The 16,529-nt window shown below is 33.0% G+C and overlaps 1 protein-coding gene across 4 annotated transcripts in view; it reads right to left on the bottom strand.

Annotated features, from left to right (window-relative positions):
• AP3B1 (adaptor related protein complex 3 subunit beta 1) overlaps positions 1 to 16,529 on the bottom strand; it is a 344,581-nt gene that overhangs the window by 198,446 nt on the left and 129,606 nt on the right. For all 4 annotated transcript variants that reach the window (XM_082724772.1, XM_082724770.1, XM_082724771.1 and 1 more), the window contains 4 exons: positions 15,120 to 15,215; positions 14,291 to 14,451; positions 11,452 to 11,518; positions 2,922 to 3,104 (listed from right to left, as the gene is read on the bottom strand). In XM_082724772.1, the coding sequence (XP_082580898.1) occupies positions 2,922 to 3,104; positions 11,452 to 11,518; positions 14,291 to 14,451; positions 15,120 to 15,215 (507 nt within the window). The remainder of the gene's footprint in view (positions 1 to 2,921; positions 3,105 to 11,451; positions 11,519 to 14,290; positions 14,452 to 15,119; positions 15,216 to 16,529) is intronic.

The raw sequence follows: 16,529 nt of genomic DNA, 5'->3' as shown, positions 1-16,529 counted from the left end.
AAAAAAATTGTTAGAGTTACAGTTAGCTACACCCTTATAAATCTCCTATTTTATTGAGGTTTTCTTCTTTTCTTTTCTTTAAGCCCAGGAATCTTTCTCAAAGGAAATCATATTCATAGCTGTATATGAAAGAAAGACAAAGATGAAGGCTGCTCTGTTTGGAACAGAGGCAAGAACCCAAGAGCTGCTGTCTAGAGCACCACTGCCCCCTGTGGTTGTTCCTGTGGCAGTGTTACAACATCCTGAGGCCTGAGATGCACATTTGAAAACTAATGAATTAGTCTATCAACCACGTAATCTAGAATAATGCAAAGGTCATATTTGCAAATATGTGGCAAAAGTAAGAAATTACTTAGCCCAGTTTCAGTGTACCCAGGACAAAGACCAGACTTCATCTTATGTTTGCAATAATTAATATCCAAAGAATCCATATGTGAAAACACACAGAATAACACAAAAATAGCCCCAACTTTTTAAATTAAAATTTAACCTCCCTGATTTGCAAATAGCTTTTAATATGAATTTTATCTAAAATAAGATGAAATAAAATTCAAGGAACAGAAACACAAATAAATAGACAAACTACAAACATAGAGATTTTAAAGTCTATTACATATTTTTAGGAGATATGGCAAGGAAAAATGTATTTTAACTCCAATTTCTACATAATAGCAAAGCAAAGGATTATGTGCACAGAGATACTGAAAATGATCTGATGGTGATAGGAAAGTAAAAATTTAAATCTTATTAAATAGGGACAGTGGTTAGATGAGGCAAAATTACTTTATAACCTTCTAATGGGAAAAAAAATGTATCTGAACAGCACTCTGGAAAAGAACTGGCTGAAATCAAACAACTTATTACTAGCAACAAAAAACTCTTGTCAAAGTTATTACTTATATCAAAGGGCCAAGACATTTGCAGCATGGGCATGTTGTTGCTTAATCCAGCAAAAGTGTCATCAAGCGTCAACTTTGTTCAATGACAAATAAAATTAACTTTATAAAAAAAAAGCAATCATTAATTTAAGTGCCCTATATAGCATGAGATTTTTATATATTAATTCAAAACATTTCAATTTTATTTTATTTTTTAAAATATTTTATTTATTTGACAGACAAAGGTCTCAAGTAGGCAGAGAGGCAGGCAGAGAGGCGGCAGGGGGAAGCAGGCTCCCTGCTAAGCAGAGAGCCTGATGCGGGACTCGATTCCAGGACCCTGGGATCCTGACCTGAGCTGAAGGCAGAGGCTTTAACCCACTGAGCAACCAAGTGCCCCAAAACATTTCAATTTTAAATAACAAACACTTTCTTAATATTAAAATTAAGACGAAGTCCGTATTACAAACAGTCTTATGGATAAAGATATACTTTTAAAATTTTAAAATACTTTTTAATACTGATAATACTAAGTCACTGTAAAAAGCATCAATGAATATTTTAAACATTTAAACCCTTAAACATCTGAATGCTTAACACATCATCTAAAATACGTATTATGAACACTCCTCTATTTGATACACATTTTCCTCTCCCTTTATTTCTAATTAACAAAAGTGAAATGAACTGAACACTCCAATGTATTGAGCAACTAAAGTGTATGTACACATAAGTTTGTATACAAACCATTATGATATAATTGGGGTATTTCTGTTCTTTTACTTTTAGGCAGTTGATTTTAAAAATCTATACCATTTTTTCCTTTTTAATTGAAATGTAAGTTGATACACATCACATTATTTTCAGGTGTACAACATAATGATTTGATGACTCTATACATTACACTCTGCTCACCACAAGTGTAGCTGCCATCACCATGCAATTTTATTGTATATTCCGTAAGCTGTACATTTCACCTCTGTGACTTATTTACTCCATAACTGGAAACCTATTATCTCCCACTCCACTTCACCCATTTTGCCCAGTTTCCCATCTCCCTCTACTTGGGAGGGAGACAAAAAAGAACTATCACAAGATTAGAATGAATGTGCTATTCTTGTAACATTTCTTTTTTTTTTTTTTAAGATTTATTTATTTGACAGAGAGAGATCATAAGTAGGCAGAGAGGCAGCAGAGAGAGAGAGAGGGAAGTAGGCTCCCTGCTGAGCAGAGAGCAGGATGCAGGACTTGATCCCAGAACCCTGAGATCATGACCTGAGCTGAAAGCAGCGGCTTAACCCACTGAGCCACCCAGGTGCCCTAATATTTCTTTTTTTAAACAAATTTAAAACTTACACTTAAATATTAAATATATACATACAAAGGTCTCTTTTGCAAATTATGTAATAAAATGTTTTCAACTATCAATTACGCAAAGAGAAGGTATTAAGTATGCCTCTAGTGTTAATATGCACAAGGTAAACAACTTCAATGTAAGGTTCATTTAATTATAAATTTTACTAAAATTCTATCAGCCTAAGTGAAAAAAAGAAAACAAACATTTTAAAAGATAAAACAAGAAAAGGTAGTTAAAAGTTTGGCAATATTTACCTATAAAGCAATAAATTCTCTTAGGTATAAATTCCCATGTGCTAAAATCACATTACCCACTTGTATAAGTGAGTCACTTGAATAGCTGAGACTTAAAGATATGAAAGCAACTAGCCTCAAAAAAAATCCATGAAAAAAAAAATCCAGGATTTGGCAATATCACTGCAAACAATGTACCAGGCTCTGCTCCTAACAAGGGCCTCTTGCCAAGTATCATACTAAGTTTATATACTACATCATTAAGTATATATCAATCAGTACTAAAATAATGAAAAATTATGCTTGCATTTGTTTCCTGCTTTCCAAAAGAACATGAAAAAAGGGAGTTCTCCATAAATATGCCAATCTCTATATTTTACAACTATACACATTTTTTAAAGCTCATCCATTTTCTTAGTATACTTTATAAATGGAAGACCATTCAACACTTACCTCTTTCCAAGGACTGACAAACTGTGTACGAGCATATCGAGTTAGCATGTGGATTATGACAACCTGTCCCCACTCTTCTACATCAACTAGTAAATTACAGAGCTTGCGGTAATTCTTGTGAATCAGATCTATTCTATCCGGGCATACTTCTTCAAAAGCCATCACAACACTGCCAGCTACCAGCTAGAAAAGGAAGAAATAGTAACTCATTAAAAAACATTTTCCCTCCATCAAAAATTCTACTCAGGCATTACAGAGATGCAATCAGTGTTACGACAATATTTAAAGTACTCAGTTATTTAATTTAAAAAATTATTGTTCATGTATCAATAACAAGTTTTCGGTGTCATTCCCTTAAAGAATAATTTTTATAGCTGTGACATGTCTGAAAAGCTAGTACCTTCTTGAAATATTACAATTAGAAGTTTTAGTATTAGAAATTCCAACAATTTTTCATCAAGTTAAATTTTAATAAATTGTTCATACATAGATTCAATCTACTCATCATATATATTTAAGTTATGTTTTCATCTCCACATTTTTAAACCTAAGTTTCAATCTAAAGATTCATTATTTAGTATATAACAGCATTCAAAAAAATAATCAAGACAATAACAAAGATCAGATCATGTCAGTTTAAAATGAAAAAGACAATGAATTTATTTTAAAGTGTGTGAGGAACTCAAGTACTTTGGTATAGAACACTTTCAAATCTTCAACATTTTAATCTACCTCTTAATTTTTACCAATATTTCATTTACAAAGAAAACACACAGGCTAAAATTTTAGTGATTATAATGTATGTAACAATGTGTATAAAATGAAATAATGTAGTACCAACAAAAGTCAGCTCCCACCAAGACCAACTAATGAACCATAAATGCTGTTTTTGTAATTGTCATACTTGGGCAAAGCAGTAAAATTAAGGTATCTTTGGGATAAAGATACAAGCTAAGCACAATACATAATATACAAATACTACTATATATGTACCACCGATATATGTGCAGTTAGCCAACAATATAATGCTGATGAAAAAATAAATTAATATCGTATTTTTTCTAAACACTGGGGATCTTCATTTTAGTGTCTAGAATTTCCCCAATGACTTAAAATAAGCAATTAAATAGAAATGTAACTTACAGAAATGGTACTTTCTGAAAAATATTAGATACAATGATATTTGTATTTTTAGTGTTTGTCCCTCTACTTGGCTGACATTTAGTTTATTAATATGCAACCAACAATACAATTCAAAGAAAACAGCTCAGAATATAGACTTGCTATTATGCTAAACAAGTTTCTAGTCCTGTGGGGATTTTATGAATTACCAATCAGTGTAAACGTGAAGCCGCATTTATTGACTCCAGCCCTGCCCATGTACTGGTGCCTGCTGGTCCCAGCATGAATGTACTTCAATCGAAAAAGCAAAGAATTGATTATTTGTGTGAACTAAATAAAAAATGTATTATACGTATAATTTCCTATTTGCTATTGATATGGAAAGGAAGTTAAGTTTATGTTTTCATCTCTACATTTTGATATCTCCTATACAAATCACTCTTCAAAAATTGTATTCTTTGATATTTCTACACAGTTAGATTTAATACCATTTAAAAATCTCTTAAAACAACTGAAGTTTATGACATCAAACTACAGAATAACTTAGTATTTGTGAGATCTATCTTTCCATAGATATATTTAATATATAGGTCAATCTTACATTAATAGAAGAAATACATATCAATTGATATAGGATACTAAAGTACAAAAATAAATAATACCATTTAGAATAAAATAGTCCATGAAACAGAAAGCGCAATGCAATGAAGTTCCAATTTAAGACATATTATGTAAAATCAAGTATTTTGCCTAAGCCTAGAAGATTTTTTTTTGAAGTGTTTATTACAGACACCAATTAAAAGAAAAATTAGCTATCAAATGTTATTACATTTACTAAACTAAGAGCTATAGGTACAACATAATTCTAAAGTACTAACTAATAACATGAAAAAAAGAAAATACTTAAGTATAAATAAAGTTTAAGGTAACACAAAAATATTTAGAATATAAAGAAAAGTACCTTCACAAAATAAAACTATTTTAGGTATTTCATTGTATGGATTTAACAACTGACCCTAGGTTAAACAATGCCAGAATTGATAATTTTGGTCTATTAAACATTCAATATTCTATAAAACTTCCAGAATTAAAATAAAATGATCTTCTCTGATTTTAAGACCAAAAATATTGGTCTCCCCAAAACAGACAGTTAATTTCCATCTCACTGTGTCAATAGTAGCTTTTTATATAAGGGGAAAAATAAATCACTCCAACAAAACTAGCAATGAGCTCATCAAATTCAAATGCAGTTTTCCATTTATGTATTTTTTATATTAAAGCTATAAACATGGTTCATTTATCTTCCCTTGGTTGCCACGTTTTTCTGTGCTGTTGCTATGAACTTCAGCCATTAGCTGTGCTCCAAGGTAAACTACATGAACCATCAACAAAAGTGACACCCCATCTATGGAGTTCATATTTTCTCCAGATTATCTATGCTAGTTGACAAGCTGGTAATGAAAAAAATCACACTAAGCAAATGGTTCCTCTAATAACAATAAATTTTCTATAAAATTATGAAGGGTACAAAACGTTTCCTTGCATCTATTTTGTCATGAATTCTAATTAACGTTGCAAAAACCTGAGAGTGCTGGGTCATCACAAGAAGTGCATCAAGGTTTGATTGATAATATGGTATAAGTTGGCCAATGCTGCCAAGATTTTCTTCTCTTAAATTAATGGCCATCCAACCTGCCCTAATCATACAGCCCAAATGATATTCCCCTTCTTATTTCAATTTTCTTGAGGCATGGAAAATGGGAAAGATCAGTCATTTATCTTCTAATAGCTGGATAATAGATCTATCACAATAAAACATCTGCACAAAATCAGAGGTATGGGGGGTTTTTTTGCCCACAACAGTGAAGCTTTTACCAACATTAAATCAATAACTTATAAAATGGTGTCTTACCCTCATAGTTTAGTTATTAACTACCAATATATTTATTAAACATCATTTTGTAGCTAAATTAAGGAGAAACTTTGTCATAAAAAAATATACAAACTGAATTTTTCAGTAAGCACTGACCTAATCTATTTTCTTAAGAAGCTCTGTTTTCTATTAGAAAGTTAAAAGCTTTTCAAAGGATTTCTTTAAAATTAACCTGAAAGAAACAGGAAATAAATGCTACCTTGCTTTTGAGGTGTCCTAAATAAGACTGTCCACCGCTATGCTTAAGTTGCTCAACAAATATGGATTTCTACCTTTTAAAGATAAACCAGAGAAAGCACTACATACTTTAAAAATGAATTTGAAACTGAACACCAGAAAAAGAGTGTTTTTAGGATATGTTAAATAGAGAGTATAGGAGGATACCAGTAAATCTAGGAACATACAATAAAGAAATTATATAAGAAAGCTGTAACAGCTGATTGGGGATAACGGAACATTAATAAAATATTCCCTTTTAATTTTACTGACTATAGTTGTGGGGTGTCTTTCAAAATTTATAGATAACCATTAGATAATAGTTATACCTCAGTAGCCCTAAAATGTTTTTCCAGTTATCTTACCATAACTATATTCTTTAACCCCACAATGTATTTTTAGAAAAGGACTATTTTTATGATAAACACTGGTCTTACCCTAGTAAAATGGAAAAATCATTCTATTTTAATAATGTTTATATGCCCACCTTTCCTTAAAATGAGAATTACAGAACTGCCTTTGAGATCTTAATTGTCAGGAAGTCTTGCTTTAGGCTAAAAGAAGCAACAGAAGGTGTATCTCCAAGTCAAATGTTAAGTGAAGAAAAGTTTCAAGTACATTAACACCTTTCAAATTGTATTTACCAGCAGCAATAGCAACATTAATATCGCAACAGTGATCCCAAGAAGCTCCTGATGATAACAAATAAATTCCTTTTCAAAATGCAAAAATAAACTAGCAAGCATGGTTCACTTAATTGGGAAATTTTTAAACAAAAATGATTTGGGATTCTTACTATTTTGTTTTTTTTTTATTTTATTTATTTGAGAGAGACAGAGACAGAGAGAGCAAGCAAGAGCAGGCAGGAGGGGCAGAGGGAGAAGTAGATTCCCCACTGAGCAGGAAGCTGACGTGGGGCTCAATCCCAGCACCCTGAGACCATGACCTGATCCAAAGGCAGACGCTTAATCTAATGAGCACCAGCCAGGCGCCCTGATTCTTTCTGTTTCAAACGTCAATACGGACATTATTAATTTGGGGGAGGAAGGAAATACATCTGTCTTCCTTCAATAAAGAATTTTAAGAGACAAAGTAATAATAATGCTAAGATCCATAAACATATGCATAAATAGTAGAATATTTTAAACCTTTCTACAATAGGTAATAATCACACAAAGGAAAAAATTACCATAATATGTTCTTAAAACATAATTAACTTAAAAAATGGGTTAGACAAGTTATAGCACCTTAGTAAATCTGAATCTCCTAAACTAAACCCAGAAAAATCAAAGATGAAAACCTCTGTCCTAAACATAAGTAAAAAAGAAAGAATCTCCAAACTTCAAATTACATGTAAATAGAAAATTAAGTCCTAAATCCCAGAGAGTTCTCTTTCAAGCTTATATCATAAAACTTCCCAAAGACCTATGGCAGTCTGGAAAAAACTTTCCATAACAAAGCAGTAAGGAGTTGGTGGTAAGCAAAAGAGTGAATTAAAATCAACAGGAGAAAGAAAAAAAAAAGTGCTCTAAGTGTAAAAATACTGCATAAGATTCCCAGTGGGTCCACTGGACTACAAAGAAGAAATTTCAAGAGGGATGGAGGTGGAGGAAGGACTCAATGAGACTATCTTGGAAAAGAACATTTTTAAGAAGATAACAGTTAGTTTAAAAATGAGGTAGAGGAAAAGGAGTCCCTCAGAAGCTATAGGGTGACAGAAAAAAATGAAATAAGAGGAGGAAATCTAAGCTCCTAATAGACCAAAAAATTAAAAAATAAAAATAAAAATAACTTTAGGACATTCACATCTTCCTATGGATGCTCTCCTTTAAAAAAGCCAACTAATAGAAAAGCATACTTCACTATTCTGACAGAACATTGTTCTTATACTAGAATTTTGCAAAACACCTCAAATTCAAATCATTAGCCCTGTCCAAAGAAATATGAAAATGTAGGTAATCCACACATACGGAAAACAGAAAGTGAAAATCAAAACAACTCAGCTGATAAAAAGTAGCCCCTAAAAAATTAATGATGAAGCAAAAGAAAACTGTCTAACATAACACTCCAAATTGAAGTAATCACCCTTAAAGAAGCATCTGATAATCAGAAAAATGAGTATGAATCAGAAATTCATAAAAGACCACAGAAATAAAAGATATCAGGAAGAAATGGAACAGAAGTTTACTGAAACCAGGAAAGAAAGTGAGAGAGGAAGAAAATAATCAAACATGATGATTAAATTGCAAGGTGTCCTTGCAAGAGAGCTGCTGAACAAAAGATTTAGTAAGGGTAAATTAAAGAAAAGTAGAAAAAGAACCAAGTGAACAGAAATGAGGTAAAGAAAGAAGTTAAAAGGTTTGGAGAGACAGTGGTTGAAATGTAAAATAGTCAAAGAAGATCCAACCTACATAAAATTGAAGTCCCTGAGCAAATAAAAGTAACAATTGAACAGAATTAATGTTTAAAACTGTACTCTTAAAAAAAAAAAAAAAACTTTGCCAGAACTAATATTTAATTTAATTAGCAATCCCCATCTCAGCACTCCCCACAAAGGTACATGCTAGCAATTCTGAAACCCTTACTCTTCATCTTGGGCTGAAAGAGTACGTAAATATACTGAGGACAATGATAGCCACGTTTTTTAATGTTGGAGAAAGATGCTGAAAAGGTAGGAGGCTAGAAGGAACCCTGTACTACTATACTGCAATTAGAGGCATCAGTATAAACTACTGCCATTTAACACAGAAAAATAGATTTAGATGTCTTTTGAGTTAAAAATATATAAACATGCAACACTTTAGGAAAAAGGAGTGTCTCATAAGTGATAGACAATTAAAGCTCCTATAAGCTCTACCTGCAAACACTGAATATAACACACACTATTTGGGAAGCAAAGTGTTAAAAATGACAGTAAACACCTAACTACTAACATCAAAAAATTTAGTAATTATATTACTATCACCAAAAAAATGATAGTAAATACCTAATTACTATCACCAAATTAATTCCACAATCATTCAACAAATATTACATACCTACTATGAACAAGTATTCAATGTCTTCTATTGTATTTTGGAAATAAATGGTCAGAAATTAAGAACCAACTGTTGCAAATTTACAAAGAAGTTATCTTCTACATTCCTTTTTCATTCATTTATTTCTTGTTGGAATATGTATTAACCCCCTTCTATGGTGTCAGGCGCTATGATCCCAGTTATATATACAGCAGCTCTTTCAAAACAAATAGAACTTGGGGCGCCTGGCTGGCTCAGTGGGTTAAGCCTCTGCCTTCGGCTCAGGTCATGATCTCAGGTCCTGGGATCGAGCCCCGCATCGGGCTCTCTGCTCAGTGGGGAGCCTGCTTCCTCCTCTCTCTCTGCCTGCCTCTCTGCCTACCTGTGATCTCTGTCTGTCAAATAAATAAAATCTTTAAAAAAAAAAAAAATAGAACTTCATACATTAGAAATTACAAGCTATACAAATTTGGGAACTAAAATTTATGAAGGCTTAATATATAGCTCCACAAGGGGCAGAAGTTCAGACACAAACCCCATTCTGCCTTATTACACAGACTGCAATTTTCACCTGTGATGTATTTTTTTTTTCAGGAAAACATGCACACATTTTAAATGGAGGTTTCATTCACAGGCCATGCAACAAATTTCTTTTAGTCTATAATGTAACAGAAATCATGGTAAACTACATTAAAGTAAAGGATCTGTCTCTTAAAGACCTTACTATATTCTTCACAATTCTTGGCAAAAGTCTTGCATGTCAAAGAAACTAAATGTTTTTGTATTATTATAAAATCAAGTTAACCATAATACCAATAATACTGATTCCACATCTGGGTCCTAGAAGCAGATAACAAGTACACCACACAGAAAGAAATCAAAATTTCTGTCTTTATTTATTGGTCAGATCTGTATTTACTTAGCTCCTTTATTACATCAAGCATTATAGAAGAACAACAATGAAGATTTCTGCTATATTATTGACTAATTTTGCTGAATGGCTTAGGAATGAAATCCCCAACCATATTTTCATGTATAATACAATATTTTCAAAGTAAATGGGGCAGGGAGTACATAGTGAAAAACTCATTAAAGGAAGTAAAATGTTCAAAAGAACAAATTCATAATGTAAAAAGAAAGCAGTAAAGGAAAAAGGAGGGACAAAAGAGATATGAGATAGGGAAAACAAGTAAATAACAGCTATAAATTCAACTAAATCAATAACATTAAATGCAAATGGATTAAACAACCTAACCAAAACGTACATGTTGTCACAGTGGATTAAAAAACAATATCCAACTATATGCTGTCTACAAGAGATACAAAATTGGATCGGATTCAAAATTACCAAAAGGTTGAAAGTAAAAGCAAAGAAAAAGATCATCTGAACAGCAACTATAAGAAGGCAAAATAGCTGTACTTGTATCAGACAAAATACGCAGATCCCATGGGTCATCCCTATTCCTAGATTTCATTATCACTATACAAAGGAAAGGGAGAGGGGAAGAGACCAGGAGGAGATTAAGTACATTCACAAAAGATGACTCAAAGTAGCCAGTAAGATGACTCTTACTAGTAATAAAACAGTCCTACAAATAAAAAAATGTTTTAGAATAGTTTTTTAAAAACACATTTATAATACTCTAATTTTAAAATATCTCTTTAATACTTCATTTTAAAACAATCTATTTGTTCCCAGGTGATTCAGCCTTTAAAAATCCTAATAAATCATTGCTTGAAATAAAAACTTTTATACTCAAAGCAGTCAAAAACTGGGCGCCTGGGTGGCTCAGTGGGTTAAGCCGCTGCCTTCGGCTCAGGTCAGGATCTCAGGGTCCTGGAATCGAGTCCCGCATCGGGCTCTCTCCTCAGCAGGGAGCCTGCTTCCCTCTCTCTCTTTCTGCCTGCCTGTCCATCTACTTGTGATTTCTCTCTGTCAAATAAATAAATAAAATCTTAAAAAAAAAAAAAAAAAATTAAGCCACAGATTTTAAAAAAGGATTCCCCCCCCCCCAATTTATTCTTCTGATTCCGGACGAAGAAACACGTAACAAGCTGAAATTCTAAATACAACATTTCTCTTTATAAACACATTTTTATTCTTCAAAGATTTTAATGAACTCCATTAATATTTATACCACTTCAAAATCAGTAAAAATAATTTTACCACATATACAATGGCAAAATGATACTATGTAAATAAAACACAAATTTACTTTGACATAAGAAGGTTATCACTTACTGTGCTTTTATCCTTTAGAAGTTTTTCAATTACTTCAATTAACATTTCCTTCTGCTCTGGATCAAGGCTAAAACATAAAAAGAAAAGAACGCACATTAAAATTTTTCCTTTAATTCAAATTTTAAAATGAAGCTAGTAACTTCAAGAATATTAAGAAAATTTTTTAGGGGACAGGGAAAGCAAGAATTATGTAAAGATAGAAAGAAACAAAACAAAACTTTTTTCTCCCAAATGTGTCCTAATCTTTCTCTGTAAAATTGTTTATATTAATTAAACCTGAATTCTTTTTTTAACTGAGGGAAAAAAGGAACAGAACAGTAATGATTTATGACTACAGATACATAGTGGTCAAAAAAAAAAAAAAGAGAATTCCCAAATAAGAATTTTCTATCGTTTCCGTTCTGTAATAGAGTCAAAAAAATACAAGCAAAGGCTTACATATATACAAAATTCAGAAATGAATCCTATCCTATCCTATCCTATAAACATTTCTAACCACTGAAATACTAGTAACTATAATTTCTTCCTAACATGGAATTCAACTGTTGTCCATTTACTGTGAAGCTGAAGAATAGTTATACAAAGACAAATAAGATAGTCTAGTAAAGAAAGTCCCAAACATAATCATTGCATATAACAGAAACATGTATAAAGGATAACAGGAATATGAAGAGCACCAATGGAGTAAGAAAGATTATGGAGGGTTTCTAACAAGAAGTGACATCACAGAAGAATCTTAACAATTTGGCTTTAACTGAAAAAAGGAGGAAATTTCCTAGATTGAAACTAAACAGATGGTTTTAAGTTAAAAACATTTTATGTAGAGCACTAACAGGCAGTACTGAGCTATTATACGGTAAATTTCAGCCAAAGAGAATAAAGGGTTGGGGCTGGAGAAGTAAAATGGGCTCCAGTGAGGGACTTTAAATTTGTCACAGTTGAACTTGGAACCTATTCTGCAAGTACATAAGCAAGAAAAGATAGAAGTATGATATAACTTTGTCTGACAGTTAACCTAAGAAAATGAATTTTTACTTTTCACATACTTACTGTAACTTTATTGCTAACCATTATAATTATCTGAACAAACTTTGTACTTCTTTCAAATTCTAGCTCCGGTCTTCCTTCTCTAAGCAGTCTTTCCTAACTAATCCCATTTCATGACATCTTTACATTATGAAGCCCTATATGATAACCTCCGAGCCATATCCTATCAAAGTCACGGTTAGTATGCCTTTCTATATACATATATATCATATTCTAATATCTTATTTAATTATATATCACCTTTAATTAATTATCACTGGTTTTATTTTTTTCCTCAAATATGTGATAATACATCCTCTACCATTTTCATACAACTTACGCATACAACCCAACACCCAAACACAAAATGACCTTGATAAAAGCTTGTGGAATCAATGGTAACAGAAAATAATACCAAATTATTATAGATAATAATTCTTTTATTCAGGCACTATGTTTTCCAAAAGGATCAAGGCATTGTTTGAAAAGTCGTACCAATATGGTATGTTGTTGCATTTCAAAACCAGCATTTTAAAATTCAATAAAAGAGCGCTATAAAAGAATCAGACAAAGAAGGGAACATCAGGGCCAAAGATGGAAGAAAGGAGAACAAAGTGAGTTGATAGGTATACTCCAGAGATACAAATGTAGTGATCTGAAAGGGCACCATCATCCAATGTTTATAGCAGCAATGTCCACAATAGCCAAACTATGGAAAGAGCCCAGATGCCCATCAACAGATGAATGGATAAAGATGTGGTATATATATACAATGGAACAATACTCAACCATCAAAAAAATGAAATCATGCCATTTGTAACGACATGGATGGAACTACAGGGTATTATGGTAAGCAAAATAAGTCTATCAGAGAAAGACAACTATATGATTTCACTCGTATGTGGTATTTAAGAAACAGAACAGAGGATCAAGGGGAAGGGAGGGAAAAATAAAACAAGATGAAACCAGAGAGGGAAACAAACCATAAGAGATTCTTTTTTTTTTTTTAATTTTATTTATTTATTTGAGAGAGAGAGAGAGAGATCACAAGGCAGGGAGGCAGGCAGAGAAAGAGGGGGAAGCAGGCTCCCTGCTGAGCAGAGAGCCTGATGTGGGGCTCGATGCCAGAACCCTGAGATCATGACCTGGGCCGAAGGCAGAGGCTTAACCCACTGAGCCACCCAGGCACTCCCGTAAGAGATTCTTAATCATAGGAAACAACCTAAGGGTTGCTGGAGGGGAGGGGTTACAGGGATGGGGTAATTGGGTCATGGATATTGAGAAGGACACAGACATATAATCATGAGCCCTAGGTATTATGTAAAACTGATGAATCAATGACCTCTACATCTGAAACTAATAATACATTATATGTTAATTAACTGAATTTAAATTAAAAATTAAATAATGTTTAAGAAATTTAAAAAAAAAAAAACAAAGTGAATCAAGAGGATAATACACTTTAAATTCTACCCTATAATAAATAGACAAAAGTCTTAATTTTCTAATAATAAACATTTATGTACATGAGAAATATATAAGTGAGAATTCAAATTCCCTTCAGTTTTAAGTTATAAAATCTATAAAATTATCATAGGCCCTAAAAGGCTCACAAGTGAAAACCAGCATAGGGTCTCTAAAACCAAAATAAAGCTAAAGATGTCTAAAGAATGTTTGTGGGGAAAAAACTGTCACTGGGTTTTACTCAGTATAAGTACAGACTAACTCTAAGAGCTAATCAAATAAGCCTCCATGAGGTGTTAACATTCCACATACCATTAGAGGTCGTTGGTATTATTAACAAAGCACCTACCTGTACAATTTCTGTATTGCATGGGCTGCATTCTTCCTCACATATGGTGATAAATCAGCAGAAGCCTCCTTAATAGCAAGCATCATAATTGGTACAATAATTGGTACTCTAATACTCGATAGAACTCTCAAAGCACTTGCACGGATTAGTTGATTTGGGTCCTAAAAATAGTGCAAAAATATTCATCAAAATTTCAAGTTTAACATTCCAATTATATCTTTATGACACAGTTAATTGGTGCCCACAGGGTAAAATAGAACAACACTTGATCTTAGCCAAAAGGCCGAGAAGTGATGTAAAATACAACAAGAGAAAAAGCTACTTAATTTAAAAGATTAGTATATGGAAATGTGTAAGAAAAAAAGAGTTAAATAAATGTTCATTTCTCTGAATAATGTTTGAACAAGAAAAGTAATGTTTATAATTCTAGTCAATCATTCATTAATAAGCATGTTAGGTTTTTAGAGATTCACAATTACAAAATGCTACAGGTTATAAATTTTATCTTTAAAAAGTCATGTCCCCTCATTACACACTTTCAACAACTAGTTGGTATAATGATGAAGAGTTCTTTGATGTACGATAATAAATAAAATATAAAGGAATCTAAAGAAAAGGAAACACACCGGGAAAGATCTAGTTGGTCATACATATTATCTACACTGAACAGGCATACATATTATCTACACTGAACAGGCAATGTGAGGGGCCTTTCAACTCTTTCAGATCACTACTGTGCCATTTAGATTCTTGCTCCAGTTCTTTAAATCACACACCTTCAACTTTGCACAAACCTTGTAGCTATCTGCTGGCTCACACTATTATTTACCTTCAGAGCTCGCTGAAAAGTGCTTATGGACAAAAGTGCCAGATCCTGCTGTTCTTCAGCATACCGGACCAAGTAAACATATACTAACTTCTTGATCTGTTTAAAAAAAAAAAAATCATTTAATCCTAGCCAAAATTAAAAATTCAATGTTTTGAATACCAAATCCATTCTCAATTTTCCTGAAGTAAATATTTCCTGAATAGCTTATATTGTAATATACAGATAATACATTGTAGGATAATGAATAGCAACAAAAAAGCTTATAAAATAAGCATTTTAATAATCTAATCTATAATAGAAGCATTCTATCAAGGTGTTCTGTAACAAACTCCAACAGGTCTTAAGGGCTAACTTGCTTCAAGCTTATGCACTCCTCGTTTGCTGACCTAAGTCCCTTGGTCTACAGATGAACTAACCTACTTTCCTTGAGAACTGCAGACCACCGGCCTTAAGGAATAAAGGACCAGACTTCCCCAGAAGGGAAGTCCTGACCACACTGGAACACAGCTGCTGCTGATGCCAGCAAGTCTGTCCAGGGTCATGCCAACATATGACTATTTGCCTGGGCACCACCTTCTCCTGTAGTTGGCCCAGCACCAACCCCCAACGTCCCATACCTTCCCCTTTAGAACTTTCTGGCTTTGCCTGGACATGGAAAGTGGTCTTTGGGACATCAGTCCACCATCTTTCCAGGCTGCCAGCTTCCTGAATAAAACAACCTTTCATTTCCCACCATCACCTGTCTCTCTTGATTTTCAAGCACCAAACAGGTGAACCTGCGTTCAGAGCCAGTTCTGTCGGATAACACTTTCTCTTGAAGGGAATAAGAAATCCCTGAGCAAAACTCAAACAAGAATATTAAAATATTAACTGAGGGGTGGCTGGGTAGCTCAGCGGGTTAAAGCCTCTGCCTTCGGCTCAGGTCATGATCCCAGGGTCCTGGGATCGAGCCCTGCATCAGGCTCTCTGCTCAGCGGGGAGCCTGCTTCCTCCTCTCTGTCTGCCTGCCTCTCTGCCTACTTGTGATCTCTGTCAAATAAATAAATAAATAAATAAATCTTTAAATATAAAATATTAACTGAACTGTAAAAACATTTTCAAAATGAAGGATACAAATACTAGAAAGACCTTGGGTTCTATCCACTAAATACATAGTATTTGAACTTGTGTTTTCTCATCAATCAAAAGGTGCTGGAGCCCCAACCCCCACCATATGGTAACAGTCACATTCCTATATATATTATATATTATATATATTTTCAGCTTAGTAAGAATAAGGTAGACCAATAATATCAATTTTACGTAATAAAAATTCCAAAAGACTGGAAGTGTCTTCCAAAAACTGTTTTAAATGGCAATTTAATCACTAAGTCTATATAACAGAATTATGATGAAGAAAAATAAAAATAA

This window comes from Mustela nivalis (assembly GCF_964662115.1).
Source record: "Mustela nivalis genome assembly, chromosome: 3".
NCBI classification, from domain to species: Eukaryota; Metazoa; Chordata; class Mammalia; order Carnivora; family Mustelidae; genus Mustela; species Mustela nivalis.
Note: the sequence above shows the minus strand (reverse complement) of the source record. Positions and strands in the feature narration are given on the sequence as shown.